The 26,332-nt window shown below is 50.0% G+C and overlaps 2 protein-coding genes across 3 annotated transcripts in view; both read left to right on the top strand.

The window, feature by feature from the left end:
• SMARCC1 (SWI/SNF related BAF chromatin remodeling complex subunit C1) overlaps positions 1-2,157 on the top strand; it is a 72,131-nt gene extending 69,974 nt beyond the window's left edge. For both annotated transcript variants that reach the window (XM_081969902.1, XM_081969901.1), the window contains exon 28: positions 749-2,157. In XM_081969902.1, coding sequence (XP_081826028.1) covers positions 749-837 — 89 coding nt within the window. In that variant the 3' untranslated portion in view covers positions 838-2,157. The remainder of the gene's footprint in view (positions 1-748) is intronic.
• Positions 2,158-6,101: 3,944 nt separating this feature from the next.
• On the top strand, positions 6,102-25,740 carry CSPG5 (chondroitin sulfate proteoglycan 5). Its single transcript, XM_081933442.1, has 5 exons — positions 6,102-6,314; positions 8,760-10,083; positions 16,050-16,238; positions 21,460-21,532; positions 25,576-25,740. The coding sequence occupies exons 1-5, from the start codon at positions 6,260-6,262 to the stop codon at positions 25,735-25,737; spliced, it is 1,803 nt and encodes a 600-aa protein (XP_081789568.1). The 5' UTR covers positions 6,102-6,259; the 3' UTR covers positions 25,738-25,740.
• The last annotated feature ends 592 nt before the right edge of the window (positions 25,741-26,332 follow it).

The following is a 26,332-nucleotide window of genomic DNA, read 5'->3' as shown; positions in this document are numbered from 1 at the left end:
GACCTTTGTTCAGTGAGTTTCACCCCCCCTGCAACAACTTTTCTTGCCACGGTTGTGAAGCGAATCATTGTGGTTTGGCTTCCCCATTGACTTTGCCAACCAGAAGGTCTCCAAAAGGGGATCATGTGACCCCGGGACACCGCTACCGTTATCAATATTTGTCTTGCTTTGCAACAGAAACGTTAGGCTCAGTTATGCGTTGCAAGTCAAGGACAAATAACATTCTGGACAAACGGTTGTCTAATTTTTTCAGCCCTGTTGCTCTCCCTGTCCTTCCAATAATAGTCCTCGGCTTTGAACTGAAGCCAGCCTCTTACAACCTTCCATCCAGTGGCAGGGAGTTCCCCTGGCTTCCGCACGCACCCTTCCCAAACGGCCAATGGAATTCAGCAAATAATTTTCTAAATAAATAGTAAGTTCCTCGTCCTTGGCTATTACCAACCGTCCGATGGCCCTGGTCCACCCTTCCCCAAATGAACCTTCTGAGCCACCCATCTGTGGTTGGAGGCCCTTCAACGATTGGTCCTCCTGAAAACGGGTCCCCATTTTTAGGGCCAAACCTTCACGTTGACAATGTCCAGAGGTGGCTTCCGACCCGTCTCCTACCAAATGTAAGTGCAGAATTTAAGCCAGGCCAGATGTCGCATCTTCTCTGGAGCTTCTGAAGAATCCAACTTGAAGATCATACTTCTCTCTCTCTCTCTCTCTAGATGACCACCTTAATTCTCTCTTTGGTGTCTCTTCTCAGATCCTCAGCCGCCGCCTCCTCCTCCTCCTCCAGCCGACAGGGCAACGCCGCCACCCACAGGACCCATCCCGGCCCCCACAGCGCCCTGAACGCATCCTCAACCAGGACCTTCTCAAGCTCTGGGAGATGCAGCCAACACCGTCGCTCCTCCATGTTCTGCTCCTCTTTTTCCCAGCTTGTCTTCCCACCCCAATGCGTCATCCAACTCACAACGCCCACAGTTTCGGGATGGGGGGTGGCAGTGGTAACCCTTTGGGTGGCTCTACTGACCCACAGCTGGTTCATCTTGGTGCTTCAATCTCCTGACCATCAAGGGCTTCCATCATCATCATCAAAAGAATTGGAAGGGGTCTACTGGGATTTGGGGGGGTGGGGGGGATGGATCAGTGGCCCAGGCCGAGAACCAAGATGGACCAGCTCTGTTCCGTGAATCAGGGGGGAGGCAGGGAGGGAGGGAGGGTTCCCCATAGCTTAACAGTTCAAGGTGACAATTCTCCTGGGAATCTTCTGTCTCTTCCAGGTGGACATGGTTCTCCAGAACGTTGCTGTTCCACACCTTCTCCTTGGACCTGGAGGGGACACACTCCATTCTCCCCTTCCAGCCCCTTCCCCACCTTTCTGTGGCTCCTCCCCCCCGCCCCACAGCCCACCCACCCAACTGCTACCATCGCCCTCCACCACCATCATCATCAGTTCTCAAAACTACCTCTTAGAAAACAGCTGCACGGGGGGGGGGAGGCAAGCCAACAAACCACGACCCTCTTTGGGGTCCTGAAAGCCCCCTCCCATCTTTCATAGGCACACCCCCAACCCTACTGTACCCCAAATCCCCTGCTTAACTTTGCCCACCTCTCTTCGACCCGCCCTTTAGAAATGGGGAGTGGGCTACTGGCTTGATGAGGCCCGGATACTCACAGCCACACCTGGTTTTCTTCCAGCCTTACAGGTGCCTCGCCAGAAAAAGCCGGCCATGGCACCCTCCCTACAGACACACATCCTCCCTTTTGACACCCGATATTTCGAGATTTCAAATCTTGTCCTTCAAAATGATGCACCCTTTCTAACTGCATTTTGGGGGCCGGTGGGGGGACATATGCCCCCCCCCCCAAATCTGCTTCACCACACTCCCCATCCCTCTGCCTGGTGTGAAGAATGCAACGGTTATGTAGGGTAACAATTGTGGATGTCCCACACCTTTTATTTGGGGAAGACCTTGTCCCCTTCTCAATGCGCCCCTGGAAAAGAGTTCCCTCTCTCTTCCCGTCCCATGTGTGGCCCCCACCCTTCCTTACCTCGGGAGCACCATAGGATTTGTGATTCTCAACATGGGTCCTTTTTGACGGAGTCCTTTTTTTAGCAAGATCTCCTTTGGATAGTAAAAGATTTGTGAAATGGAGAATTTTACTCTCCCTCTTCTCTCTTTCTCTCTTTCCTTTTTTTAAGCTCAATTAATGACCGGATCTTGCCGCGTATGTGTGTGTGATGAATTATTAACACAACGGTGTTTCGGTACGCATGAGAAATGGGAGATGTTTGGGGGGGTGGGGGGGTTAGGCTCCAATTTGGGGGGGGGTGGGGACATCAGTTCTTGCAGCACAAATTTCTAAATTTTTGTGACACTGAAATAAAACGTGGGTTTTTTTTTTTAACAACTCTGCGTGTGGTTGGTCTCTTTGTTGGTTAGGCAAGGCATTCCTCCACTTAACGACCACAATGGAGCCCTAATGGCTAAGCGAGAGATTTGTTAAGGGAGTTTTGCCCCATTTTATGACCTTTTTCACCACAGTTGTTAAGTAAATCACTGCAGTTATGTCATAAAGCCTGGTCGTTAAGTGAATCCGGTTTCCTGCTTGTTAGACGGTCGTGAAAGGGGAATCACGTGACCTGGGGACACTTTGACTGTGATAAATATGAGCCCGTTGCCAAGCCTCTAAATGTCAATCAGGTGATCACGGGGATGGTGGAACAGTCGTAAGAGTGGAAAAAATGATACCATTGTAACTTCAAGTGGTCACTAAACGAACTGTTGTAAGTCGAGGACTACCTGTAATGCTCTTGGCCTCTGCTCAGCGTCCCTCAGTGCTCTGGCAACCACACTGCCCAAAATCAGAGAAACACACAAAAACACACAACCCTTTCCTGACTGGGTGCCTGCCAAGCAGAGTCTCCGTGTTGGACAAAGAAACTAGGAAATTGAGTTTATTCTTACTTATTAATTGAATGGATTTATAGAACTGTCCAACTCACACACAAGAGGTTGTGTATGATATTAGAACCCACCTTTTAACATATCATTTCCTGTTTTGGCATTTAAAAAAAAAAAACCCCAAAATTCTAGTTTTAACACATGCGCGCACACAATTTTCTCTCTGCATTAAAACATACAGCAAAAAATCCAGAGTTTAACTCACGTGCAGTTTCCTCTTTTTTACATTAAAAAGCCTCACAAAATTATGTTTAAAATGGACGATGTCCTTTTTTTGCATGAAAAACCCAAACCAGTTTAAACACACATTTTTTAAAAATGTGTTTAACACACAGTATTTCCTTTTCTGCATTAAAATAAAAAATCAGTTTAAAACAGCTTTCATCTTTTTGCATTAGAAAAAAATTAACACATGGGTTCATCTTTTTGTATTAAAAAAATCCACAGTTTGAAACACACAATTTTTGTCTTTGCACACACAAAAAAATTCCACAACTGAAAACACAAATAGATTTTCTCTTTTTTGTTAAATAACTTAACTCCTCTCCTCCCACTGAGCTGGTCTCCAGGTTTCTCCATCTCCTTTTCCGCCTTCCCAATGCCGTCACACTACAACTCCCAGCATCCTCAGCCAGGAGGACCGTTGGCCGCATGGCTGGAGATGCTGCAGGTGTATGCTCTACAGTGTGTGTGTGTCCAAGGTGATTTTTTTTTTGTGTGTGTGTGTGCAACAGACTGACGCAAAACGGGCCTGCGCTTGTAACGCACCTAGTGGAAGCCTGGTTTGATTTCTCAGCTAAGCCAAACATGAGCAGCATTTGATGAAGATCCTCCCAAAATGATCCTGGATTCCTCCCGATTACTGACAGACTTGTCTCCGCAATTGATCCATTCTTCTCGGCCTAATTAACGATGGGATTCCCAACTTATCTCCCGGGCTGATCTGAACTCAGATCTGCTTTGCATCACCCAACTTCTTACTTCTTCTTGCTCCCAGGTGATTACCCGAAAACCTGGCTAAGAAATGAAACCTCCCCCAAAGACCCTGAAAGTCGAGGCCTCCCCCAAACAAGGAAACGCCATGACTGGCGCCCTCTTCCCTGCGAGTTGCTCTAAGAAAGCCTAGGGATTGGGGCTTCTACGGAGCTCCAGGCTAATAAGAGATTCCTTGATCTACTACGGGCAGGATTGATGGGGAAAGGAAGGCTCCGGTGGGCCTCATAGCTCTGCAATCCTCAAGTGGCAGCTTCTACAAGGGGCGCCGATTGGAAAGGCTGAGGCAGCCCAGCATCATGGCCTTTGGAGTTGCCTTCTGATTGATCCTCTCTTCTTCCCTTTGGTGACTGACACAGCTACTCTGCCATGGCCCAACCTAATTCACGGATTGCAGTACACTTTTAACCACAGGGACTGCAACTCCCAGAATTCCCCATGCCAGCTGGGGAATTCTGGGAGTTGAAGTCCCCCCCCTCTTAAAGCATGGATGGGGGATTCTGGGAGTGGAAGTCCTCCCCTATTAAAGCATAGCTGGATGGGGGATTCTGGGAGCGGAAGTCCTCCCCTCTTAAAGTATGCTGGATGGGGGATTTTGGGAGTGGGAGTCCTCCCCTCTTAAATCATAACTGGATGGGGGATTCTGGGAGTAGAAGTCCACTTAAAACATGCTGGATGAGGGATCCTGGGAGTTGGAGTCCTCCCCTCTTAAATCATAACTGGATGGGGGATTCTGGGAGTAGAAGTCCACTTAAAACATGCTGGATGAGGGATCCTGGGAGTTGGAGTCCTCCCCTCTTAAAGCATAGCTGGATGGGGGATTCTGGGACTGGAAGTCCTCCCCTCTTAAAGCATTGCTGGATGGGGGATTCTGGGAGTGGAAGTCCTCCCCTATTAAAGCATAGCTGGATGGGGGATTCTGGGAGCGGAAGTCCTCCCCTCTTAAAGTATGCTGGATGGGGGATTTTGGGAGTGGGAGTCCTCCCCTCTTAAATCATAACTGGATGGGGGATTCTGGGAGTAGAAGTCCACTTAAAACATGCTGGATGAGGGATCCTGGGAGTTGGAGTCCTCCCCTCTTAAATCATAACTGGATGGGGGATTCTGGGAGTAGAAGTCCACTTAAAACATGCTGGATGAGGGATCCTGGGAGTTGGAGTCCTCCCCTCTTAAAGCATAGCTGGATGGGGGATTCTGGGACTGGAAGTCCTCCCCTCTTAAAGCATTGCTGGATGGGGGATTCTGGGAGTGGAAGTCCTCCCCTATTAAAGCATAGCTGGATGGGGGATTCTGGGAGCGGAAGTCCTCCCCTCTTAAAGTATGCTGGATGGGGGATTTTGGGAGTGGGAGTCCTCCCCTCTTAAATCATAACTGGATGGGGGATTCTGGGAGTAGAAGTCCACTTAAAACATGCTGGATGAGGGATCCTGGGAGTTGGAGTCCTCCCCTCTTAAATCATAACTGGATGGGGGATTCTGGGAGTAGAAGTCCACTTAAAACATGCTGGATGAGGGATCCTGGGAGTTGGAGTCCTCCCCTCTTAAAGCATAGCTGGATGGGGGATTCTGGGACTGGAAGTCCTCCCCTCTTAAAGCATAGCTGGATGGGGGATTCTGGGAGTGGAAGTCCTCCCCTCTTAAAGCACACCAGCTGGGGGATTCTGGGAATGAAACTGAGTTCTCACAGGGCACTAAACCACAGAAAACTGTAGATCGAGCCATGTTCCCTCATCCCATCCACTCCCAGGCCAGAAGGATCCTTGGCTTGAATTCTGTGGATGGAGATGTCTCCCCTTTGCTCAATTCCGGATCACTCGCCCATCGCATTGGCTTGGGCATGAGTCTGGAGCTCTCAGCCCCGTGCGAATCCCCGTAGCCACCCTCCAGCTCCGTTCCCACGATCAGCCAAGTCAGAGATTGCCGGCGAGGCACAGACCCCGCCGCCAGGGGAAAGACTCCAAAGCCCTTCTCCCTCTCCAGCCCACTCCTGCTGGCCGGGGATGATGGGCGTGAGTAGGGCTGCTGCTGGTATTCCGGCCTCTGCGGGGGTCTCCCTCCCTCTCTCTTTCTATCCCCCTCCTCTCTCCCCCTCCCCCTCCCCAAGCGCCGCCCCCTCCCCTCCTCTTCCCCCCTCCCACTTTAGGAGGCGGCTGGCCACTCGGCGCTGCTGCTGGAGGCGAGGCGGCCGCGGATGATGGGGCGGAGGAGGAGCGGTGGGGCGGCGGCGGCAGCGGAGCGCTGATCGCGGAGGGGAGGCAGGCGGGCAGGGGGCGCGGTCGGTCCGGCGGGCGAGCCCAGAGCCCCGCGGCGAGGATGGGGGCGCCCCCCGCCGCCCCCCGGCTGGCCCTCCTGGCGTTGCTGCTGGCGGGTAGGTGGGCCTGGAAGATACGGTGGGGGGGCCTTGAGAATCCGTGGAAGGGTCTCTCCCAGTCCCCTCCCCACATTGGGTAAAGCCGGCCAAAGAGATGGGGAGGGGTCTTTGCCTTAAATGCGGTCTGGGGTCTTTCTGACCTCCTTCCCGCTCGTATTTGAGGTGGGGAGCAATAGGAAGGGGGAATGACGAGGGGGGAGCATTGGGGTGTTGCCTCCCCCTGAAATGTGTCCCCCAAATCCACACAGAGCATCCTTGGAAGAGTTGCGGGGAGAGGTTCGCGCTAAAATCGCAGCACGCCCCCCAACCTGCCCAATTCCAACCGTGGGGACTGGAGGGGGAAGGGGCGGTTGCGGAAATCTCGGGGTTCTCTAGATTTAGGGGAGGGGGCGGCGGATAAAGGGGTCTCCCCCTCCTAGCTGTCAATCAGCGTCTGATAGGGAGGCTGCGATGGAGTCCCTTTCGCCAGAAAGGCGGGGGTTCCCGGGAGGGGGGTGGGCGGCCGTGGGAGCCGAGAAGGGGAGGGGTCCTACTCTCCCCCCCTCAACTTCCCCAGCCCGCTAGTTCTCAAACGGACCGGGGCTACAAAGCCCAACATCCCCAGCCAGGACAGGCGAAGGCGCCCGGTTTTTAATACAAGCTGGCCATCATTTTACGAATGGGGGGGGACTAGAATTAGAGGAAGGGGCCAAGAGGAGGACGGGGCGGAGGGCGGCATCGCCACGAATGGTTTGTGGTTCCTGACCATGTGCCGAAAATCCCCGCCCCGCCCTACACACACACACACACACACACACACACACACACACACACACACATCTTTTTCCTTTGGGGGGGGGCGCGGGACGTCGGAATTCTGGGAGGGGTCTTTGCAAAGAGGGAATGGAGGCCTGTATTTGGGGGCAGAGGTGCGGCTTGTCTGCTTGGTTGCGACACCCACCCCACCCCCAGCAGATGAAAAGACCCCCCCCATGGGTCTGTCTCAGAGAAGGGAATGGAGACCACTCCCCAAAAATGGGGGTGTCCACAGGTGTGCCCCTCCCTTATTGCAAGCCCCTGCCTTCCATCTTTTTTTCCCTTCTGTTTTTTCGTCCTTCCTTCCCTCTCCTCTTTCCATTTTCCCTTCCTCCTTCCTTCCACTCTTCATCCCTCTTCCCTTCTTCCTTCCTCTATCTCATATTGCCTTCTCTTTCATTTTCCTCCCTCTCTCTTTCTCTCCTTTCCTCCCTCCTCCTCTTCTTCCCTGCTTCTCTCCCTCCCTCCTTCCTTCCCCCCCTTTATCTTCTTCCCCCCCTCTCCCTTACTTCTCTTCCCTCCCTTCTCTTTCATTTCCTTTCCTCCATCCCTCCTTCTCTCCTCCTCCTCCTGTCTACTTTCTTCCCTGCCACTCTCCCTCCTCCCCTCCTCTTTCCATCCCTCCTTCCTTTTCTCCCCATCTCCCTTCCTTCCTTCATCCCTCCCCTCTTCATTTCCATTTTCCTCCCTCCATTCCTCCTTTCCACTCTTCTTCCCCCCTCCCTCCTCTTATCCTGCCTTCCTTCCTTCTTGCTTTTCCTCCCTCCCTCCTTCGTTCCTCCCTCCCCTGTCCTCTCTTCCATTTTCTTCCCTCAATCCCTCCTCCTTCTTCCCTCCCTCATTTTCCTTCCCTTCCTCCCCTTCTTTCCTCCCACCCTTCCCTGTCCTCTTCCATTTTCTTCTCACCATCCCTTCTTCCTTCCTTTCTCCTGCCCTCCCTCATTTTTTTTCCTTCCTTTCTTCCCTCCCTCCACTTTATTTTCTCCCTTCCTCTTTTCCTTCCCTTGCTCCTTTTTTCCTTCCTTCCTTCCCCCTCCCTCCTTCCCTTCCTTCTTCTCCTTCCTTTCCTTCCTTCCCTCCCTCCTTCTCATCCGTTCTTCCTTCCTTTCCTTTCCTCCCTCCCTCCCTCTTTTCCTCCCTTCCTCCCTTTTTTCCTTCCTCCCTCGCTTCCTTCTTTCTTCCCTTTCCTTCCTTCTTTCTTTCCCCCCTTCCTCCCTCCCTGCCTCTTTCCCTTCCTTCCTTTTTTGCTTCCTTTTCTTTTCCTTCCTTCCATCTCTTCTTCCCTCCCTCCCGCCCTCCTTCTCCCTCCCTCCCAGCCACACCTCCTGGGAATTAATCCCTCTTTACTATGGCTCCCGAAGGTGGCGAGAGAATCCAGAGAATGAATCAAGCCGTGTGGGGAACGGCTGCTATTTTCGTCAGTCGCCACACAGCCACGCAAGGGGGGGGGGAGTAAAGAAAAGGTGTATTTTTTGTTCCCCTCCCCCTCTCCTTGGGAAAAGCCGCTTGGGGTCCCCACTCCCAACTCCCATAGAGGCGGGTGTCTGTAACCAAAGTGGGGGGGGGGTGGTAGAGTTTTCATGGGGAGGGGGGAAGCCAGAGAGAGACCCCCCCCATGTCCCATGTCTCTGCTTTCCTTCCTTGCAGCCTCTGAGCCCCGTCCGAGTTTCCCGGGTGACCCCAAAGTATCGGGACCCCTCTGGAGGAGCAGCCAAGAGCCCCCCCTTCTCAGCAGCCATCCCCCGATGAAAGAGCGTCCATCTCCCCCTGGGCAGACTCCCAGGTTGGGGGTCAATGTCTCCATGGCCCAGGTGTCATCTCTGCAACCGGCCCAGGCCAAGGAGTCCCAACTGGTTCCCCCCACTCTCCCTCCCACGCGTGTCTGGCAACCTGCGTGGGAGCCCAAAACCCAGCCGGTTCTCTGCCCCGGCTGCTCTCGGCGGACAGCGCGGGAGATGGCTGGGAGTGATTCACACCCAGACCCTGGCGCAGAAGCTTCCTCAGCCGCCCCACACGTGTGGGGTCCCCCAGGCCAGGCAGAAGACGGCACATGGCGGCTTTTCGACCGAGGCAAAGCTGGCCCAGGCAGCCAAGAAGACGTGGGCAGTGGAGATCCCCATGCAAAGACACCCCTGAATCGCGGGTGGGCCACAGCGCTTCCACCACGTGATTTCAACCCGCTCGGCCATGAGAGAGATCTCCTGCTCGAACCCACGCGATCAACGCACGACCCCCAAGCAACTGAGACCTTGCGAGGAGCCGGGGGTGTCCCAGGCCCAAAGGAAGAGCCCTCCAGCCACAGCCCGAACCTGGAGACCCTCCCTTCCATCGCGCCCCCTGCCGTCAAAATCAAGCAGACCCCTTCCTCCGACCCTCTGGCCTCAGAGATCATCGACGTCGATTATTATGACCTTTTCGACGGGGGCACTTTGCGAGGTCCTGGTATGGACTCGACCAAGGCGAAACCCCCCGTGGACAAAGGGGTCTCGTGGCCATTCCGTGACCTTTACGATGAGTTCAGCCCTTTCGATGAATCAGATTTTTACCCCACCACCTCCTTTTATACCGACGGCGATGAGGAAGAGGAGCCAGAGGAGGAGGAGGAGGAGGAAGAGGAGGAGGAAGAGGCAGGGGCCACGGAGGAAGAGGAGGAGGGGAAGGACCGCCAGGTCCCAACGCCCACACCCCCCAAAATCCACAGCAAACTCCCCGGCGCAGAGCCCACCGCCCGCCGCTTTCTCCTTCCCCCGTTGCAAACCTTTGTCATTTCGGGGGGCGGCGGACGAATCCTCTCCAGGCCAGTTTCAGGGGATCCAGCCCGAGAAACGGGCACCCCGGAGAACAGCACCGAATGCCGCATAGGCTACACCCGACACAATGCGACCTGCAAGTCGGTCTGTGACACCTTCCCAAGTTATTGCCACAACGGGGGGCAGTGTTACCTAGTAGAAAACTTGGGCGCCTTCTGCAGGTGAGTGGGGGAAGTCTGGAAAAGGGCCTGGGGTCCCTCTGGGCTGCCAGATTTTCCGAGGGGCAGATTGGGGGGGGTGATACAGAGACACCCCCCCTACTTACCTTCAACCAGGAGAAACCTGGTGGGATGCCTTTTAAACTTTGGGGGAAGGGCCGAATGTGCGCACATGCGAAAAGGAGACTTCAGTCCCGGGGAGGGGGCGAGGGGATTTGATAACTAGTTTTGCTGGGAAAGGGGCACCCGTGAGAGGGGGGTTTCCCTCTCTGGTCTTCAAAACACCCCCCCCCTTTATGGTTCATACGTATATATTCTCCATGTGTTTGTCTCCCAAGTAAATGGAGCCCAGAAAGCAGTGCGGACGCTCCACCACCCTAACCCACCCCAGCAGAGAGAGGAAAGAGAGAGAAGGAGACAGAGGGAGATAGAAAGGAAGAATGAGAGTGAAAAAGAGAGGGAGAGGAGGAGAGAGAAGGAGAGGGAGAGAGGGAGAGGGAAACAAGGAGACAAACAGAAAAAAATAGGAAGAAAGGAGAGAATGGGAGAGAATGAGATGAAGAGAAAGAATGAAAGAGAAGGGGTGATGGAGAGATAAAGAATGAGTGAGAAACAAAAAGAGAAATGGAATGAGAGAGATAGAGAGAGAAGGGGAAACAGAATGAGGGGGAGAAATAAGGAGAGAGAAACAGAAAGAAATAGAAAGAAAAGAGGAGAGAATGGAAGAGAGGTAGAGAAAGAGAGAGAAGAGAGTGAAAGAAAGAATGGGAGAGAGAACGAGAGAGGAAGAGAGAATGAAGAAGGGGAAAAGAATAGATAGAGAAGGAGAGAGTGAGAAAAAGAGAAAGAAAATGAGAAAGAGGGAGAATGAGAGAAAGAGAGAAAGAGAGAGACAAAATGAGAGAGGGCGAGAGAAAGAAAGAGGAGGGGAAAGAGAAGTTGAGAGAGAAATAGAAAGAAAGGCTAAGAGAAGAGGAGAGAAAGAAAGAGAAAGAGTGAAAGAGAGGAGGAGAGAAAAATAGAGAGAAAGAAAGGAGAGAGAAGGAGAGATAAATGGAGAAGGAGAATGAAAGAAAAACGGAGAGAATGAGAATTAGAGAGAGAAGGAGGGATGGGTGTGAAAGAAAAACAACAATAGAAAAGAGAGAATGAATGAGAGAGGAGAGGGAGAGAAAGGGAGAAAGTAAGAGAGAGAGGAATATTCTAGTGCTGGGACCTAGGATCTCTTGAGTCCCCTGCTTGAGCTGGGGGTTAGATTAGATGACCTCCCAGGCCCCTTCCAACTATTCTGTTCATGAAAGCACCCGTCTTAATTCTCACATGGAGCTGAGACACACACATACACCCTGCTTCAAAAGCGCTCTGCACATGCTCGAGAGTTCCTCTTTGCCGCCTTTCTTCCCAGGGGTTTAATTGATGCTGTGAGTCATTAAAAGAAGACATTAAGGTGGGAGGGAGGAATTTAGGGTGGGGGGGGGGGTTGAAAGCCCCCTCCCCTCCCTCTTGAGACCCTACTTGGCCGGTCAGGGAAGAGAGAACCCCTCCCTCTTTCCCCAGAGGGAATCTCAGCCTTCCTTTCTCCCCCCCCCCACCTGCGGCCAAGGGAGGTGTCCTTTGACAGCCCCCTCCCGTCTGAAAATTCTCTCCCTTGAACCCAAAACCCAGGAACAAAGATGGCAGTGGCCATTTTAGAGCTCCTCACTTTTGACCCCCCTCCTCCTGTGGGAAAAGACCCCCAACCTCCCTCACCTGGGGCTTTTGAGGGCGGTGGTCAGACTGAACCCAAGAGACCCCTCCCCTTTCTTTTCCTCCACCCCTGTCTTTGTCTCAGAAGGGGGGGGTCACCTTGGACCTCGCCCCCTCCCAAATGTCCAACTCCCCCCATCTCAATTCCTCTGGACCTCAGACCCTCCAAAAACGCTCCCTCCCCAAATAAACATTCTGGGCCTAACATGGCTGCCTAGTCCTTCTGCTGACACACACACACACACACACACCAGGAAACGGGGGGGGGGGGGGAACAGGGATGGGGGAGTCCTCGATTTACGACAAAACACGAGCACATTTACATCGCTAAGCGAGTTAGGTAAGTTTTGCCCTGTTCAACGGCTCTTCCAAGGGTGCCCCCATCATCCCAAATCCCACGTCGAGACAGGCCGTCTTTTACTTATGATGGCAATTCCACCCCAAAGTGAGATGGTGGTTGAGTTTTATCCCATTTTACGACATTTCTGGCCATTGTTGCTAAGCGAATCCCCGCTGTCGTGAAGTCGGTCACACTGCCGTTAAGTGAATCAGCCTTCCCCCTTGACTTTGCTTATTGGAAGGTGGCGGAAGGGGAATCATGCGGACACAGCGACCGTCCTAAGGACGGGTCACTTGCCAATAACTCCTGATCACATGACCATGGGAATTTCGCCCCGGTCGTAAGTGTGAAAAACAGCAGTTGGTCACTTTCTTCCAAGCCGTTGTCATTAAACAAGGACTCCCTGTACCAGACCCACTTCAGCCTTCCTTGGGACTACACACCCCATCTTTCTCTCCCCCAGGCCTTTCAGCAGGGGACAATGGGAGGTGTAATCCAACCCATCCAGCAGGGAAAACGCCCATAAGGGTCTACCTGTTGTTCATTTGTGGGGGGGGGGGGATTTGGAGCCCCTCCCTGGCCCGGAGGCCCTGCCCTTTATTGGGGTGCTTCAGAGCCCTATATTGGGGTGTCATTCCCCCCCAAAGTCCTACAAAAACCAGGGTGCAGGGTCCCTCCATCAGAAACAGATCAAAGGACCCATAATCCACCAATTTGCTTTCCATTGTGCCCCCTCCTCTCGGGACCCACAGTGGGGGGGGGGAGAGACTGCTCCTTTACTTCTACTTTTGGGGGGGGGGGAACAAGCCCTCCCCAATCTGAAGCCAATACAGGAAGTCCTTGATTTACGGCCACCGTCCATCCCCCCCCTCTCAATTTCTGCTACTTGGTGAGACATTCACTAAGGGAGTTGTGCCCCATTTCATGCCCAGTTGTTAAGTGAATCGCTACAGTGGCTGTCGGTCGCCCCGGTTGTTAAGCGGATCGGGCCTCCCCCCCCTCTGGACTTTCCTCATTGCAAAATGGGTACAAACCCTAACCTTCCCCCCTGGATGCTGCGACCTACGACTCAGTTGCCCTGCGTCTGAATTTGGATCGTGGTGAGACTGCGACGGTCGTAAGGCTGAAACAAACGGCCCTGCGTCGCTTCTTTCAGTGCTATGGTAACTTTGAATGGTTACTAAATGAACGTTTGTAACTCAAGGACTAGGTGCTCTGTGCATGGAGGCCATCCTCTTTGCAGACCCCCTACCCTAATTTCCACAGATAGGGAAGACCTCCACCCCCCCTTCCTCCCAGAAGCAGGCAGATGGTATTCGGAGTCCTCCAGCCTCCCCCTCTGCTGGAATTAGGTCAAAGCCATCCAAAGCCGTTAATCCGCTTGGTTGTTCACCCAGGACACAGCCAGAAATGGAACCCGGATCTCCATATCCCCACGGGGAGATCCTGTAGCCGGGGTCAATGAGCTCCGTGGATTTTGCAGAGGTCTATTGGCAGGGAGTTCCGTAGATTCCAAGTAACTCCAGCCAAGATGGAAGATATATAGAATGTAAAATCAGAGTTGGAAGGGACCCCAGAGGTCTTCTAGTCCAACTCCCTGCTCAAGCAGGAGACCCTATAGAGGAAGTCCTCAACTTACGACAGCCTGTTACAGTGACCATTCCAAGTTCCAGCAGCATTGAAAAATGTGTCATATGATTGTCATTCACATTTACGACCACGTAGCCTCCCTGTGGTCACAGGATCAGAGTTCAGGCTCATACGTATGACAGTTCCAGTGTCATACGATCCTCTCTTGCGACCGTTGGACGAGTCAAGTCAATGAGGAAGCCTGGTTCATTTAAAGACCGGGTTGCTAAGTGAGACGTTTGCCATGATACACTTAACAATGGTGGTCATTTGAAGGGGGCAAAACTCAAGACATAATGAATGTCTCACTTAACAACTGAAATTTTGAGCTTGAATGTGGTCGTAGGTTGAGGACTACCCATTTAACAATGGGCACATTTCCAACTTATGTAATAACATATAAGATAAGAAGGAAATATATAAATCCAAAATACCAGGATGAATCTTAGATAATATTAATATCATAAAGTAATATGAATTTAAGATCTGTCGCTTTTTCCATCAGTCTCCTGAGCATATAATACAATTAATCCTCGGACTTATGACCACAATGGAGCCCAAAATTACTCTGGCTAAAATGCAACGGTTGTTCAGAGTTTGGCCCCGTTTAACGACTTTCAGCCCATCATGTTTAAGCAAATCCCTGGTATCGTTAAGTTGGTCACACCGTCCTTAAGTGAATCTCCACCGTTGCAAAGTTAGTCAGACGGACGTTCAGAGAATCGGGCTTCTCCCATTGTCTGTGCTGGCTGGAAGGTCGCAAAGGTAGATCACATGGCCCTCATCCGTTGCCACAAGTGTTTTCGTCACGGGGATGCGGCAATGGCCATAAGTCTGAACAATGGGCCGAAGTCACTGTTTTCAGTGCCATCTCCCTCCTAACTCTCAACCGTCACTAAATGAACTGTTATAAGTCGAGGACTACCTACAATCTTTTTGTCCCTGTTAATCCAGAAAAGCGAAAAATAAGGAGAAGTCTAGTATACTAGTCCTCGCTTAGTGACCATTTGAAGTTACAACAGCACTGAAAAAATGACTTGTTATTCTCACTTATGACCGTTGCGGCATCCCCATGGCCAGGTGATCCAAACTGAGACGCTTGTCGCAGTGTTCGGGGGGGGGAGGGGTGTCATGTGACCCCTTTGGCAACCTCCTGATGAGCAAAGTTAATTGAGGATCCCAATTCACTTAACAACGGTGGTGATTCACTTAACAACGGTGGTGATACACTTAACAACGGTGGCCGGAACAAAGGCGATAAAAAGATACAAAACTCCCTTCCCCGCTGCCTCGGAAATATTGGGCTGAGTGGCGGTCGTAAGGAATGGGCTACCTATGGTGGCATTTCCAATTGGAGATTATATATAATCTTTTCACATAGGTCACAAAAAGGTCCTAATATCCTAATGATTTAATTTAGTTTAGTTTAGTTTAGTTGTAGCTTAATTTACTTTAGTTAAATTTAATTTAATTTAATTGTTTTATTTAATTATTTAATTAATTTACTTTAATTTATTTTAGTTTGTTTACTTCATTTTAGTTTAATTTATTTTAGTTTACTTGAATTTACTTTAGATTTATTTTATTTTATTACTTTGTTTAATTTAATTTCATTAGTTTAGATTAGTTTAAATTAAATTTAAAAAATTAAATTAAATTATTTTAAGTTTTAGTTTTTAATTTGTTTTTTTTATTATTTAATTTAATTTTGTTAGATTAGTTTAGTTTAAATTAAATTAATTTAATTTAAAAAATAAATTAAATTAATAAATTAAAAATAAATTACATTAATAATTCAAAAAATTCAAAAAATTAAAATTAAATTAAATTATTTCAAGTTTTTAATTTTTTAAATAGCTTTTTAAGTTTTTGATTTTAATTTATTTTTTTTGATTTTGATTTGATTTGATTATGTTTTATTATTTACATTTTTCATTTTTTCATAATTTTAAAGAATTTGTCATTTTTTTAAAAAAATAATTTTTTCCCATTCCATTTAGTTGCAAATGGCGCTACCCCTCTCCTCCGGATGTGAATTTTACGTGGGCGGGGGTGGGGGGGGGTGAGGGACAAAAACCGTGCTGTGTTACCTTACAGGCCAGGACATCCAATCTGTCCCCAGCTTCTGTCCTTAAGATAGACTGCCTCCTTCCAGGACTGCTTTATTTGCATCCCTAAGCAGAGGGAGAGAGAGAGCCAGAATGGGGGATTGCGCGGGATCTGTCCAAATGTTTCCCGGTCCTTCCCCCCTTAGATGCAACACCCAGGACTACATCTGGCACAAGGGGCTGCGCTGTGAGTCCGTTGTGACCGACTTCCAGGTGATGTGCGTGGCGGTGGGCTTGGCCGCCCTGGTTGTCCTGCTCCTCTTCATGATGACCGTCTTTTTCGCCAAGAAGCTCTACCTGCTCAAGACCGAGAACCTCAAGCTGCGGAAGAGCAAGTGAGTGGCAGGGAAGGAGGGTGTTGGGTTGTCCCCAGCAAAAGGATGTCCTCCTTGATGTAGTCCCTTCTTCCTCCCTTTCCCCTGCCTCTACTTCTTTCCTCCCTCCCTCTTTCTTCTTTCCTTCCTTTCCTCTCTCCCTCCCTCTTGCTTCATTCCCTTCCCCTTTCTTCCTCCCTCCCTTTTCCTCCTTCCTTCCTTCCTTCCTCTCATTCTTCCCTCTCTCTCCTCTCTCCCATTTCCTTCCTTCCTTTCCACATTCCTCCCTCGCTCCCTCTCCTCACTCCCTTTCCCTCCCTCTGTTGTTTCTTCCTTCCTTTCCCTCTTTCTCCCTCTCCTCCCTCCCTCCCCTGCTTTATGCAACCCTCCCTCTCTTTCCTGCCTCTCCTTCCACCCTCTCTCTCCTCCCCCCATTTCCTCTTCTCTCCCTCCCTCCTATCTCCTTCCCATCTTTCTTCATTCCTCCCCTCCCTCCCTCTCCTCCCTCTCTTTCCTTCCTTTCCTCCCTCCCATCTCCTTCCTACCTTTCTTCTTTCCTCCCCCGCTCTTCTTCCTTCCCTTTCTTTCCTCCTTCCTCTTTCCTCCCATCTCCTTCCTTTCCACTTCCCATCTTCCTTCCATCCTCTCCCTCTTTCTCTCCTACGCCTCTCTCTTCTCCCTCCCCTGCTCCCTTGCACTCTCCCTCTCTTTCCTCCATTTCCTCCCCCATTTCATTTCCCCCCTCCCTCCCTCTCCTCCCTCCCTCCATGATCAAAGGGGCTCTATTGTCAACTAGAGCCCCTCTCTTAAGGGTTGGGAGGCGTCAGGCAGAGGTTATTCTGGGCAACCTATTGTAAACTTACCGTTGTGCCTGGAGAAACATGAAGAACAGTTGCAGGAATTGTTGATATGTAGTTTAGTGAAAAGAAGGGGGGGACGTGATAGTATTTTCCCAAAGCTGAGGGCATACCCCATAGAAGAAGGGGGGTCAGCCTGTTCTCTAAAGCACCTGAAAGCAGGACAAGAAGCATGGAGAGAAGGAACCTGAAACTAAAGAGTGAAGACAATTGACCAGTAGAATGACTTCGCACCAGAGGTTGTAGGGACTCCATCAATGGAGGTCTTCAAGAAGAGATTGGACAAGCGTTTGTCCGAAACGGTAGAGGGTCTCCTGCTCGAGCAGGAGGTTGGACTAGAAGACCTCCAAGGTCCCTCCCACCTCTGTACTTCTGCAGTTCTCTACTATAATTTCTGTCACCAACATCTCCTGACCTTCGGAACTCTGCCTTCGACCTTCTCCCATCCATCTCCCACTCTTGGAGGACTGGAAGACTCCAAGGTCTCCCTTCAAAGTCTTCTGCTCTTCATCCCCACACAAGGCGTCTTCCTTCCTCTGAAGATGGTGAGGACCCAACCTTCCTTCCTCCATAATTCTGGAGCTAAACCTCCATCCACCTTCCTCCCAGGTGCCTTCTTCAAAAACTGGCCAATGTAAGAGGAACTCATCCTCACCCATGGACCAAATTTTCTGCTCAGTTGTTCTCAGCGCTACACCAGAGGAGACATTTCCAAGATAGCTGTTAGCGGTGGAGCTCCCTAGAGATCCATGTTCTCCAGTCTCTGATTTATGGACGGACCTTCTGCCGGGCAAGATGCCAACTTGGCTGTAGATAAGATGGAGAGGCCTGAGTTGTTGATGGCTGGATGGTCTTCAGGCTATCAATTTCCAGGATAAATCATCCGCCGTATTCCGCCAAGGAGTTGAAGCACCTTCCTCTCCGAGAAACAGAATGTTGCAACCAACTTAAAAAAGGAGAAGAAGTGGGAAGCGTCGAACTCAATTTTGTCCGTTTAAACAATGTGGGGATGGTTGTCCACCACGTGGGGAAGTGCGCCTAGATTTCATGTCCCAAGGCTAGGCGCCAGGCGTGCTATTTTGAGACGAGAGAAGCCATGCTGAGCCGTCAAGGAAGGTTCGCGTGAAGAGCTGGTTTGGGTGAAGAGTTAAGGCAGCAGACTAGAAACTGAGAGACTGGGAGTTCTAGTCCTGCCTTAGGGAGGAGAGCTGGTTGGGTGACTTTGGGCCGATCACCAGGAGTTCTAGTTCTGTTTTAGGCATGAAAGCATGTGAGCATCGTAAAAGCCGGACGCAGGACCCCAGGACACTAGAAAATCTGGATGAAGCAAGTCTACAAACACAGGTCATCCTCAACATATGACCACAATTGAGCCCCAAGTTTATGTTGCTAAGTGAGACATTTGTTAAATGAGTTTTGCCCCATTTTATCACCTGTCTTGCCTCTTTTGTCAAGCGAATCACTGCACTTGTTGGTCACACGGTTGTGAAGTAAATTTGGCTTCCTCATTGTTTGTCAGAAGGTCGCAAAGGGGATCACATGAACCTGGGACACCACAACCGTCATAAATATGAGTCGGTTGCCAAACATCCTAATTTTGATCACGTGACCAAGCGGGGGGGGGGGGGATGCTGAAAGTGCGAATACCGGTTATCAGCCTCTTTTTTTCAGCGCCGTCGTAACTTTGTATGGTTTCTAAACGAACCGTTGTCAGTCAAGGACGTACACACCATGATTGGACTAGATGACCTCCAAAGTCCCTTCCAACACAGTTCATGGGTTCAACCTGTCATTGGGTTTGGCGTGAAGGCCCGGAGGCACACCCAGTTTTTTTGGTCAAAGCCTGCTGGCTTGGGGTCTTGGATAGTCCTCAGATAGAATACCGTCAATCAATGACAATCGAGCTTGGAAGGGACCTTAGAGGTCTTCTAGTCCAACCCCCATTGCTGGTTGTAAAGTCGAGGACTACATTTACAGAATGCCTTCATGGATGGCCATTTGTGGGTGAGGGGAGGCACCATTTTCTCGTTCCCCAGAATACGGAGTGCTTGCTTTCTCTCCCCCCCCCCCAGCCCGGTCTAGGCCCGAACTCTTGGCAGATGTGGGTTGTTTCCCCCTCCCCCTTCCCGGCTTCTCAAACTTCTGAGGTCCAGCCTCCTCCGTACAAAAAAGAAAATATCAAATTTTGGGGGCCAGTCATCTGTGACAACCTCCCCTGGTCAAGTGGGGTGGACAGAGATTGGACCGTCCGTGCGTAGCAACTGCCAAATTCCCATTCTTGCAAAGATCGTGGGAGCAGCCTGGCTTGTCCTCCCCTCCCCCCCCCCATTCCTCCTTTTCTTCTTTTGGGACTTGCTCACAGATGCAAATGAGCCACACACCCCCTCCTGCGACCCCAATGCAGGACCCCGATTCCCCCTCCCCTCCCTCCCCCCATTCCTCCTTTTGCCGAACCTGGGAGAATTTTCACAAAGTAGTTTTTTTGCAAGGGGACATTTGAGCCCATTGAGAGCAGATGGTGCATTGTCTTACAGAGGGGAGGGGGAGGGTTAAGGGATGATGGTGGGGGCATCTCTGGGAAGATTCTGGCACTGAGCACTGGGTGGGTGGGTTTGAGGGTCAAAGGTCAGGGGAAAGGGAACAAAGCCGGCTGCAATGGAAAGATGCCCAGTTCCCACGGTCAGTAGTATTGTGGGGAGTGGGATGGGGAATCGGGGGCATTGAAAAGGCTGGTTTGCCAGGGGGAAGCTCTTTGGGGCCAGCGATGGCTTGAATGCAAAGCTGGAAGCGTGGTTGGGCAGGAAGGGGGGCTTCATTCACGCAGAGAGAAACCCACGGATGTTTTCGAAACCTCTCCGTGTTGCCGAGAGAAAACTTTTAAAGGTTTTCCTATAAAGGGGTTTGGGGTTGAGGAAAGAGAAACACCTTCCCATCCTGTAAAAGGGGGCATTTGAGAAAGACCCCCAGCTCCTCCAAAGGTCTTCTATGATTTACCCATCTCACAAAACAAAGGCTAATAGAAATAGGCCTCAACTTACGACAGCCATTGAGCTCCCCAAATTTCTGCTGCTGAGCGAGATGTTTCTGAAGGGAAATTTTGGCTCCGTTTTATGAACGTTCATTCGTTGAATTGGTGATTAAGTCAGTCACATTTGTTAAACGATTCCCTTTGGAGGTCAAATTAGTCACAGAGTTGTTAAGTTGTAGGGAAGGGGAGGGGAGGGGAAGGAAGAAAAGGGAAGGGAGGGAAGAGAGGGAGAAATAGAGAAAGAGAAAGAAAGAAAAGAGAATGAGAAAGAAAAAAGATGAAAGAAAGACATGGAAAGAAGGAAGGGAAAAAGAGAAGGAAGGAGAGAGAAAGAGAAAGAAAAAAGAAGGAAAAAGAGACAGAAAAACAAAAGAGAAAGAGAAAAAAGGATCAGAAAGTAAGAAAGAGAAAGAAGAAAGGAAGAGAAAGAAGAAAGGAAGGAGAAAGGAAGAAAGGAAGAGATAAGGAAAGGAAGGAAGGGGAAGGGAGGGAGAAATAGAAAGAAAGAAATAAAAAGTGAGAAAGAAAGAAAATGAGAAAGAAAAAAGATGAAAGAAAAGGAAGGAAGGGAGAAAGAAGGAAGGAGAGAGAAAGAAAAATAGAGGGATAAAGAGACAGAAAAAACACAGAAGAGAGAGAGAAAAAGATCAGAAAGTAAGAAATAAGAAAAAGAAAGAAAAAGAAAGAAAGAAACCAGATAAATAAAAAACAGAGACGGAGGGTGAGAGAAAGAAAGAGAAATAAAAAGAAAGAGTGAGAAAGGCAGACACAATAATAAATAAATAAATAAGGAGAAAAGAGGAAGGAAGGAAGGGGAGGCAGGAGGGAGAAGTAGAGCTAAAAAGAAATAAAAAGAGGGAAAAATGAGAAAGTGAGAAAGAAAAAGGAAAAGGAAAGAAGGAAAAAGAAAGAATAAGAGAAAGAGAGAAAAAAGGAGGAAGTATGAAAGAAGGAAAAAGAAAAAGGGATAGTAATAAAAGACAGACAGACAGGTGACAGATCTTTGAAAAAAATGGTGGTTTTCCCCCAAACATTTTTTATACAAACACACATGTGAGTGCGCGCGCGCATACACACGCACACACACACACACACACACACACACACACAGCCGTGGGATCTCTGGGTGGCCTCCCATCCAATCCAAACTAAGGCTTGACTCTTCTTAGCTTCTGTGGACCAGCCAGGAATTGCCGCTTCGACAGCCCAGAAGGTTTGCCCTTGAACCACCGGCCTTCTGTGTATGCTCAGAGGCTCTCTCTTCTCCCTACGAGACCACGAAAGAGTCTCTCTGGAGTTGACCATCCTTCTCCTCTCTCTCTCTCTCTCTCTCTGACCCTTTGCTCTTCCCCTGCAGATACCGAACCCCTTCGGAGTTACACAACGACAACTTCTCCCTCTCCACCATTGCCGAGGGATCGCACCCAAATGTAAGGAAATTTTGTGACACCCCGTGTAACCACTCCCCCCACGCTCGTGCATTGGCTTACTATGATAACATTATATGTCAGGTAACGTGTCTTCTTCACCTCTCCCGTCCTTTGGCATGCTTCCTGCTGTTTTCCTCCCTTCCCTGTCTCCCTGTCCTGTCTCCGTTGTCCCAAGCATGCTCAGCCTGGCTGCTGCTGCTCTAGGTCCACTCCTGGGAGGCTGCACTGTAAGGGGGATCCATCTGGGTTGCCATTTGGAGGCTGCACCCTCAACAGATCATTCCAGGTTGCCATTGCTAACCGAGTTTGGTCAAAAAAAAATTGAGATGACTGCAGTAAGATGGAAAGTCTAACTAGTCTGTCAGGTTTCCAAAAGATGCCCTAATTAATTCATGAGCCTCAAGCCAAATTTCAAAAGAAATCCAGTCATTTATTAGGAACAAGATTTCGGCAATACCCCATTGCAGTCAGATCTGATTTATATAGGCTTGTATTAATAATAATAATAATAATAATTTTATTTGATTAGCCGCAACCCTCTCCCGAAGGACTCGGGGCGGCGTACAATCAAAACAGTAAAATACAGATAAAGACAGACATAATACATAAAAAACAAAGACATATACACGTGCATAGAGGAGGTAGACTTATAAGTGAAAGACAATTAAAAAACACAATTTAAAATCCCATTAAATAAAATTACTGAATTAAAAAACCCATCAGGAGCGTTAAGAAGTTATGGTTGAGCCAGGCCAGCTATTTGGAATAGGTGGGTCTTGAGCTTTACACGGAAGGAGCGGAGGTCAGTAGTGGTCCTAATATCTGGGGGGAGGTCATTCCACAGGGCTGGGCCCGCCACAGAGAAGGCTCTGTTCCTAGGCGCCGCCCCATGACACTGTCTGGTGGACGGCACCTGGAGAAGTCCCTCTCTGTGCGAGCGGATGGGTCGTAGGGATGTATGGGGCAGAATACGATCCCGCAGGTAACTAGGTCCTGATTTAATTTACACTTTGCTCGAATCTTAGCAACTCTTGACGATCCGCAAGTAGAGATGTAGGCGAAGATAAAAACAAGACAGGACGAGGAGGAGGAGGAGGAGGAGGCGGGAATGAGAAATGGCCGAAAGTGGGCGAGAACAAGAAGGACTGTGGGGTTCCTTGGTGCTCTCTGAGCTGAGGTTGTTTACCTGCAGACGTTCCGTGAAGTTAGTTAACAGTGAAGAACCAGCAAGGGGGGGCTGCATTTGGATCTCGGGGAGTACTGCGTTCCAGCCGAAAGTCACCTAAAAATAATCCAGAGCTTCAATTGCACTATCTCAGCCATCAATTTTTGGACCAAACTCTGTGACACCCCTGGTAGGTTGCCCGGTTGTTTCAGGGGTCCAAAGTCTGCCTCCCTAAGGGTGATTCCCTTCCCGCCCCCCACCGCTTATGGGGCCCCGCATGACATTGGACCATGAGCAATGCAGCACCCCTCTTTCTCCGTGAGTGTTCCTCCTGCTGGGGCTTCCGATCCTCACCTGATCTCCCCAAATGACCAATTTCTCTTAAAAGCTGTTGAAGGTGGTGGCATCATGACCTTAATACCCGTTGCACCCTATATTCAGCATGTAGCACCCCTATCCTTCCAAGGGGAAACTGGGGCTGCCCAAATGGCATCTTGCCGAATTTTTACCGAGCTCACAGGACACCTGCTTAGGATTCTTGCTTTGAGGGCAATCCTTGACTGCCTTGGCAATTGCATCGGACAAGTTCCTCTCGCAGCTCCAGAGCTATTTTAGGGATCCTGCATTAGATTGAGGGATATGATCAAGATGTGGGAAGAAGAAGATAGGCCCACATTTTCCCTCTAGGGGCTGTTCAGTTCCCCCCTGAACTGTTTCAGAGGTGTCCCCTCCCTCTCCAGGGAGGGAGGTTTGGGGAGCCTGCCCACCCCTCTTCAGTCTGCCCACCCTTCTCTTTCCCCTGGCAGTGCTGTGGGTCTGAGCCCGCTTCCACAGGGCCCATGTGTCTTCTCCCCCTGTCTGCTTGTCTCCATTCTCCATCTGTGATATCGTGGTGGATGGCTGTTTGTACGTGGCCAGAAGCTACACTGGATGAACTGGGAATTCAGGAGTGGGTGCGGGGGAATGCTGGGGGGGGGGCGCTGGCTGCCTCCCTTCTCTACAGTTGCTGGTGTCCTAAGAAGGAGAGGGGAGGGGAGGGGAGGGAGGAGAAGAGAGAAAAAAAGGAGAGAGGACAGAAGGGGAGGATAAGAGAGGGGGGAAAAGAGAGGAGAGGAGGAAGGGGAGAAGAACAGAAGAGGTTATGGAGAAAGGAGGAGAGGAGAGGGAAGGGAGAAGAGAGAAGAAAAAAGGAGAGAGAGTGGAAGAGGAGGAGAGAAGAGAAGTTGAGAATTAAAGAAGAGAGGGGAGAGGAGAAAAGAGGAGAGGAGGGGAGGGAATGGGAGGCAAAGAAAGGAGAGGGAAGGGGAGAAGAACAGAAGATAGAAGGGAAATGGGAGGGGAGGAGAGGGAAGGGGAGAGGAGAGGAAAGATAGGAAAGAAAGTAGGACAGGGAGGGAGGGAGGGAGGGAGGAATAGAAAGAGGGAGGGAGGGAAGTAGGAAGGAATGAAGGAGGGAGGAGAGGAAAGAGAACAGTTTGCCTTCAGAAGTTGTGAATGCCCCAACACTGGAAGTCTTTAAGAAGATGTTGGATAGCTATTTGTCTGAAACGGTATAGGGTTTCCTGCCTAGGCAGGGGGTTGGACTAGAAGACCTCCAAGGTCCCTTCCAACTCTGCTATTGTATTGTATAGAGTGCTAGAGAGAGGAGAGGGGGAAGAAAGGAGGAGGATAGGGAGGAAAGAAAGTAGGAACTGGAGAGGAGAGGAGACAGAGGGAAGGAAGAAGGAAGGAGTGGAGGAGAGAAAAGGGAGGGAGTAGAGGTGGAAGAAAGGAGAGAGGAGGAGAGAACAGGAGAGAAGACAGAGAGAGGGAAGGGTGGAGATGGGTCCAAAGAATAACCCAATGCATGGACATGTTCACAACCGCATTGACGCTTCTGGTGCTGTCCTCGGAGCCGACCCTAAGGCTGCGCACGGCTTGGGTTGCAAAAATAAAAAAATAAATTCCACTTCAGAGGGCAGTGACTGGCTGCTCTTTAAAGCAGCACTGTCCTTCCCTGGAGGGGAAAAAGACAGCGTTGCTTTAAAGAGTTGCAATGCAATGACATGTTTGTCGCCCGAGCGCAGTTTTCGGCATCAAAAGGAGAAGCAGGCGCAAGTACATATCATCCTGGCTAGGATATATACAGGTACTCCTCGCCTTATGACCACAATCCAGCCCCGTCTCCTATTGCTAAGGCAGACGTTTGTTCAAAGTGAGCTGTGCCCCATGCTATGACCTGCCTTGCCACGGAGGTTAAGCACATCCCTGTCATTGTTAAGTGAGTCACATGGCCATTAAGTGAATTGGGGGGCCCCCTTGACGCTGCTCATCGGAAGGTCGCAAAAGGAAGATCACGTGACCCCGGGACACCGCGACCGTCATAAATACCAAGTGTCTGAAGTTGGATTGCACTTATGGTCATAAGTCATTTGTACAAGAAAACTTTGTAACGGTCACTAAACGAGGACTACCTGTACTAAAGGCATGAAACTGCTTGGGAGATATTCTACCCTGTTTTGGGGAGGAAATAAACTAGAAGCAGCATTTCTCCCCCTTGGCAACTTGAAGACTCATCTACTACAACTCCCAGAATTCCCCAGCCGATGTCAAGAACGCTGGGAGTTGAAGTCCAGGCGGGACGGACGTTCTTTCGAGCTGAGTTTCTCAACCTTCGTGATTCGGAAAAATGGGTGGACTTTGACTCCCAGAACTCCACAGCTGGCATGAGGAATTCTGGAAGTTGAAGTCCTCACGTAGCTTTGTTTGAGATCCGGTTTGAAGGGAATGGGCGAGTCCCGTATGACCCTCTCCCTGATTTGTTCCGACAACACCCAGAAACTAACTGATCTTTCTATCTCCCACTCCCTGTCCCCTCCCATCCCCCCCATCCGTTTAGGATGACCCCAGTGCCCCCCACAAACTCCAGGACCCTTTGAAATCCTGCCTCAAAGATGACGAAGCCTTTAACATCCAGAATTCCACCTCACCCAAGCTGGATAACAGGAAAGGCAATCCAGACGATGCCGAAGTGAACTGTTTGCAGAACAATCTGACTTGAAGATCCGACAGAAAAAAAGGAGCCGGAACGAAAGACAATGCCGTAAAGTGGGTGGGTGGGTGGGTGGAAATTAAAGGGAAGGCAAAAACAAAATTGGATTGCACGAGAGACCCTCCCTCTCATCCAGAGTGCAATTTTTATGGGTTTCTGTTCGATTTTTAATTTCTTTCCCTCCCTGCCGACGTCATCGCATGCTTTGATGTATTTCGTACGGAAAAAAAGAAAAGGAAAGCTTATTAAAGAAAAATGGCCTGAAGAGAATTCTGGCAGCGTCCGCTCCCCGCTTTCCCTAATGAATGGTGTGCATTGATTTATTGGTCTCTTCCTGTCTGTATATATTGCCCAGGTTAGTTGGCTTTGCCCCTTCTTGCCCCTCCTCCTCCGTGCCCCCTCCCCTGTGACTTCTAACCCTTTGCTGCGGCTCGGCTGATTTTCATTTTTCTGTTTTTAATTTGTACTTCACCCAGCCTTCATTTTTTCTTTCTTTCTTTCTTTCTTTCTTTTTTTGGAGAAACCGGTTTAAAAACGTGGGAACAAAAAAAAAGTGAAGATCTTGAGCTAATAATGGTGATGATGATGATAATAATATTAATAA

Source organism: Natrix helvetica (assembly GCF_964273705.1).
Source record: "Natrix helvetica genome assembly, chromosome: Z".
NCBI classification, from domain to species: domain Eukaryota; kingdom Metazoa; phylum Chordata; class Lepidosauria; order Squamata; family Natricidae; genus Natrix; species Natrix helvetica.
Note: the sequence above shows the minus strand (reverse complement) of the source record. Positions and strands in the feature narration are given on the sequence as shown.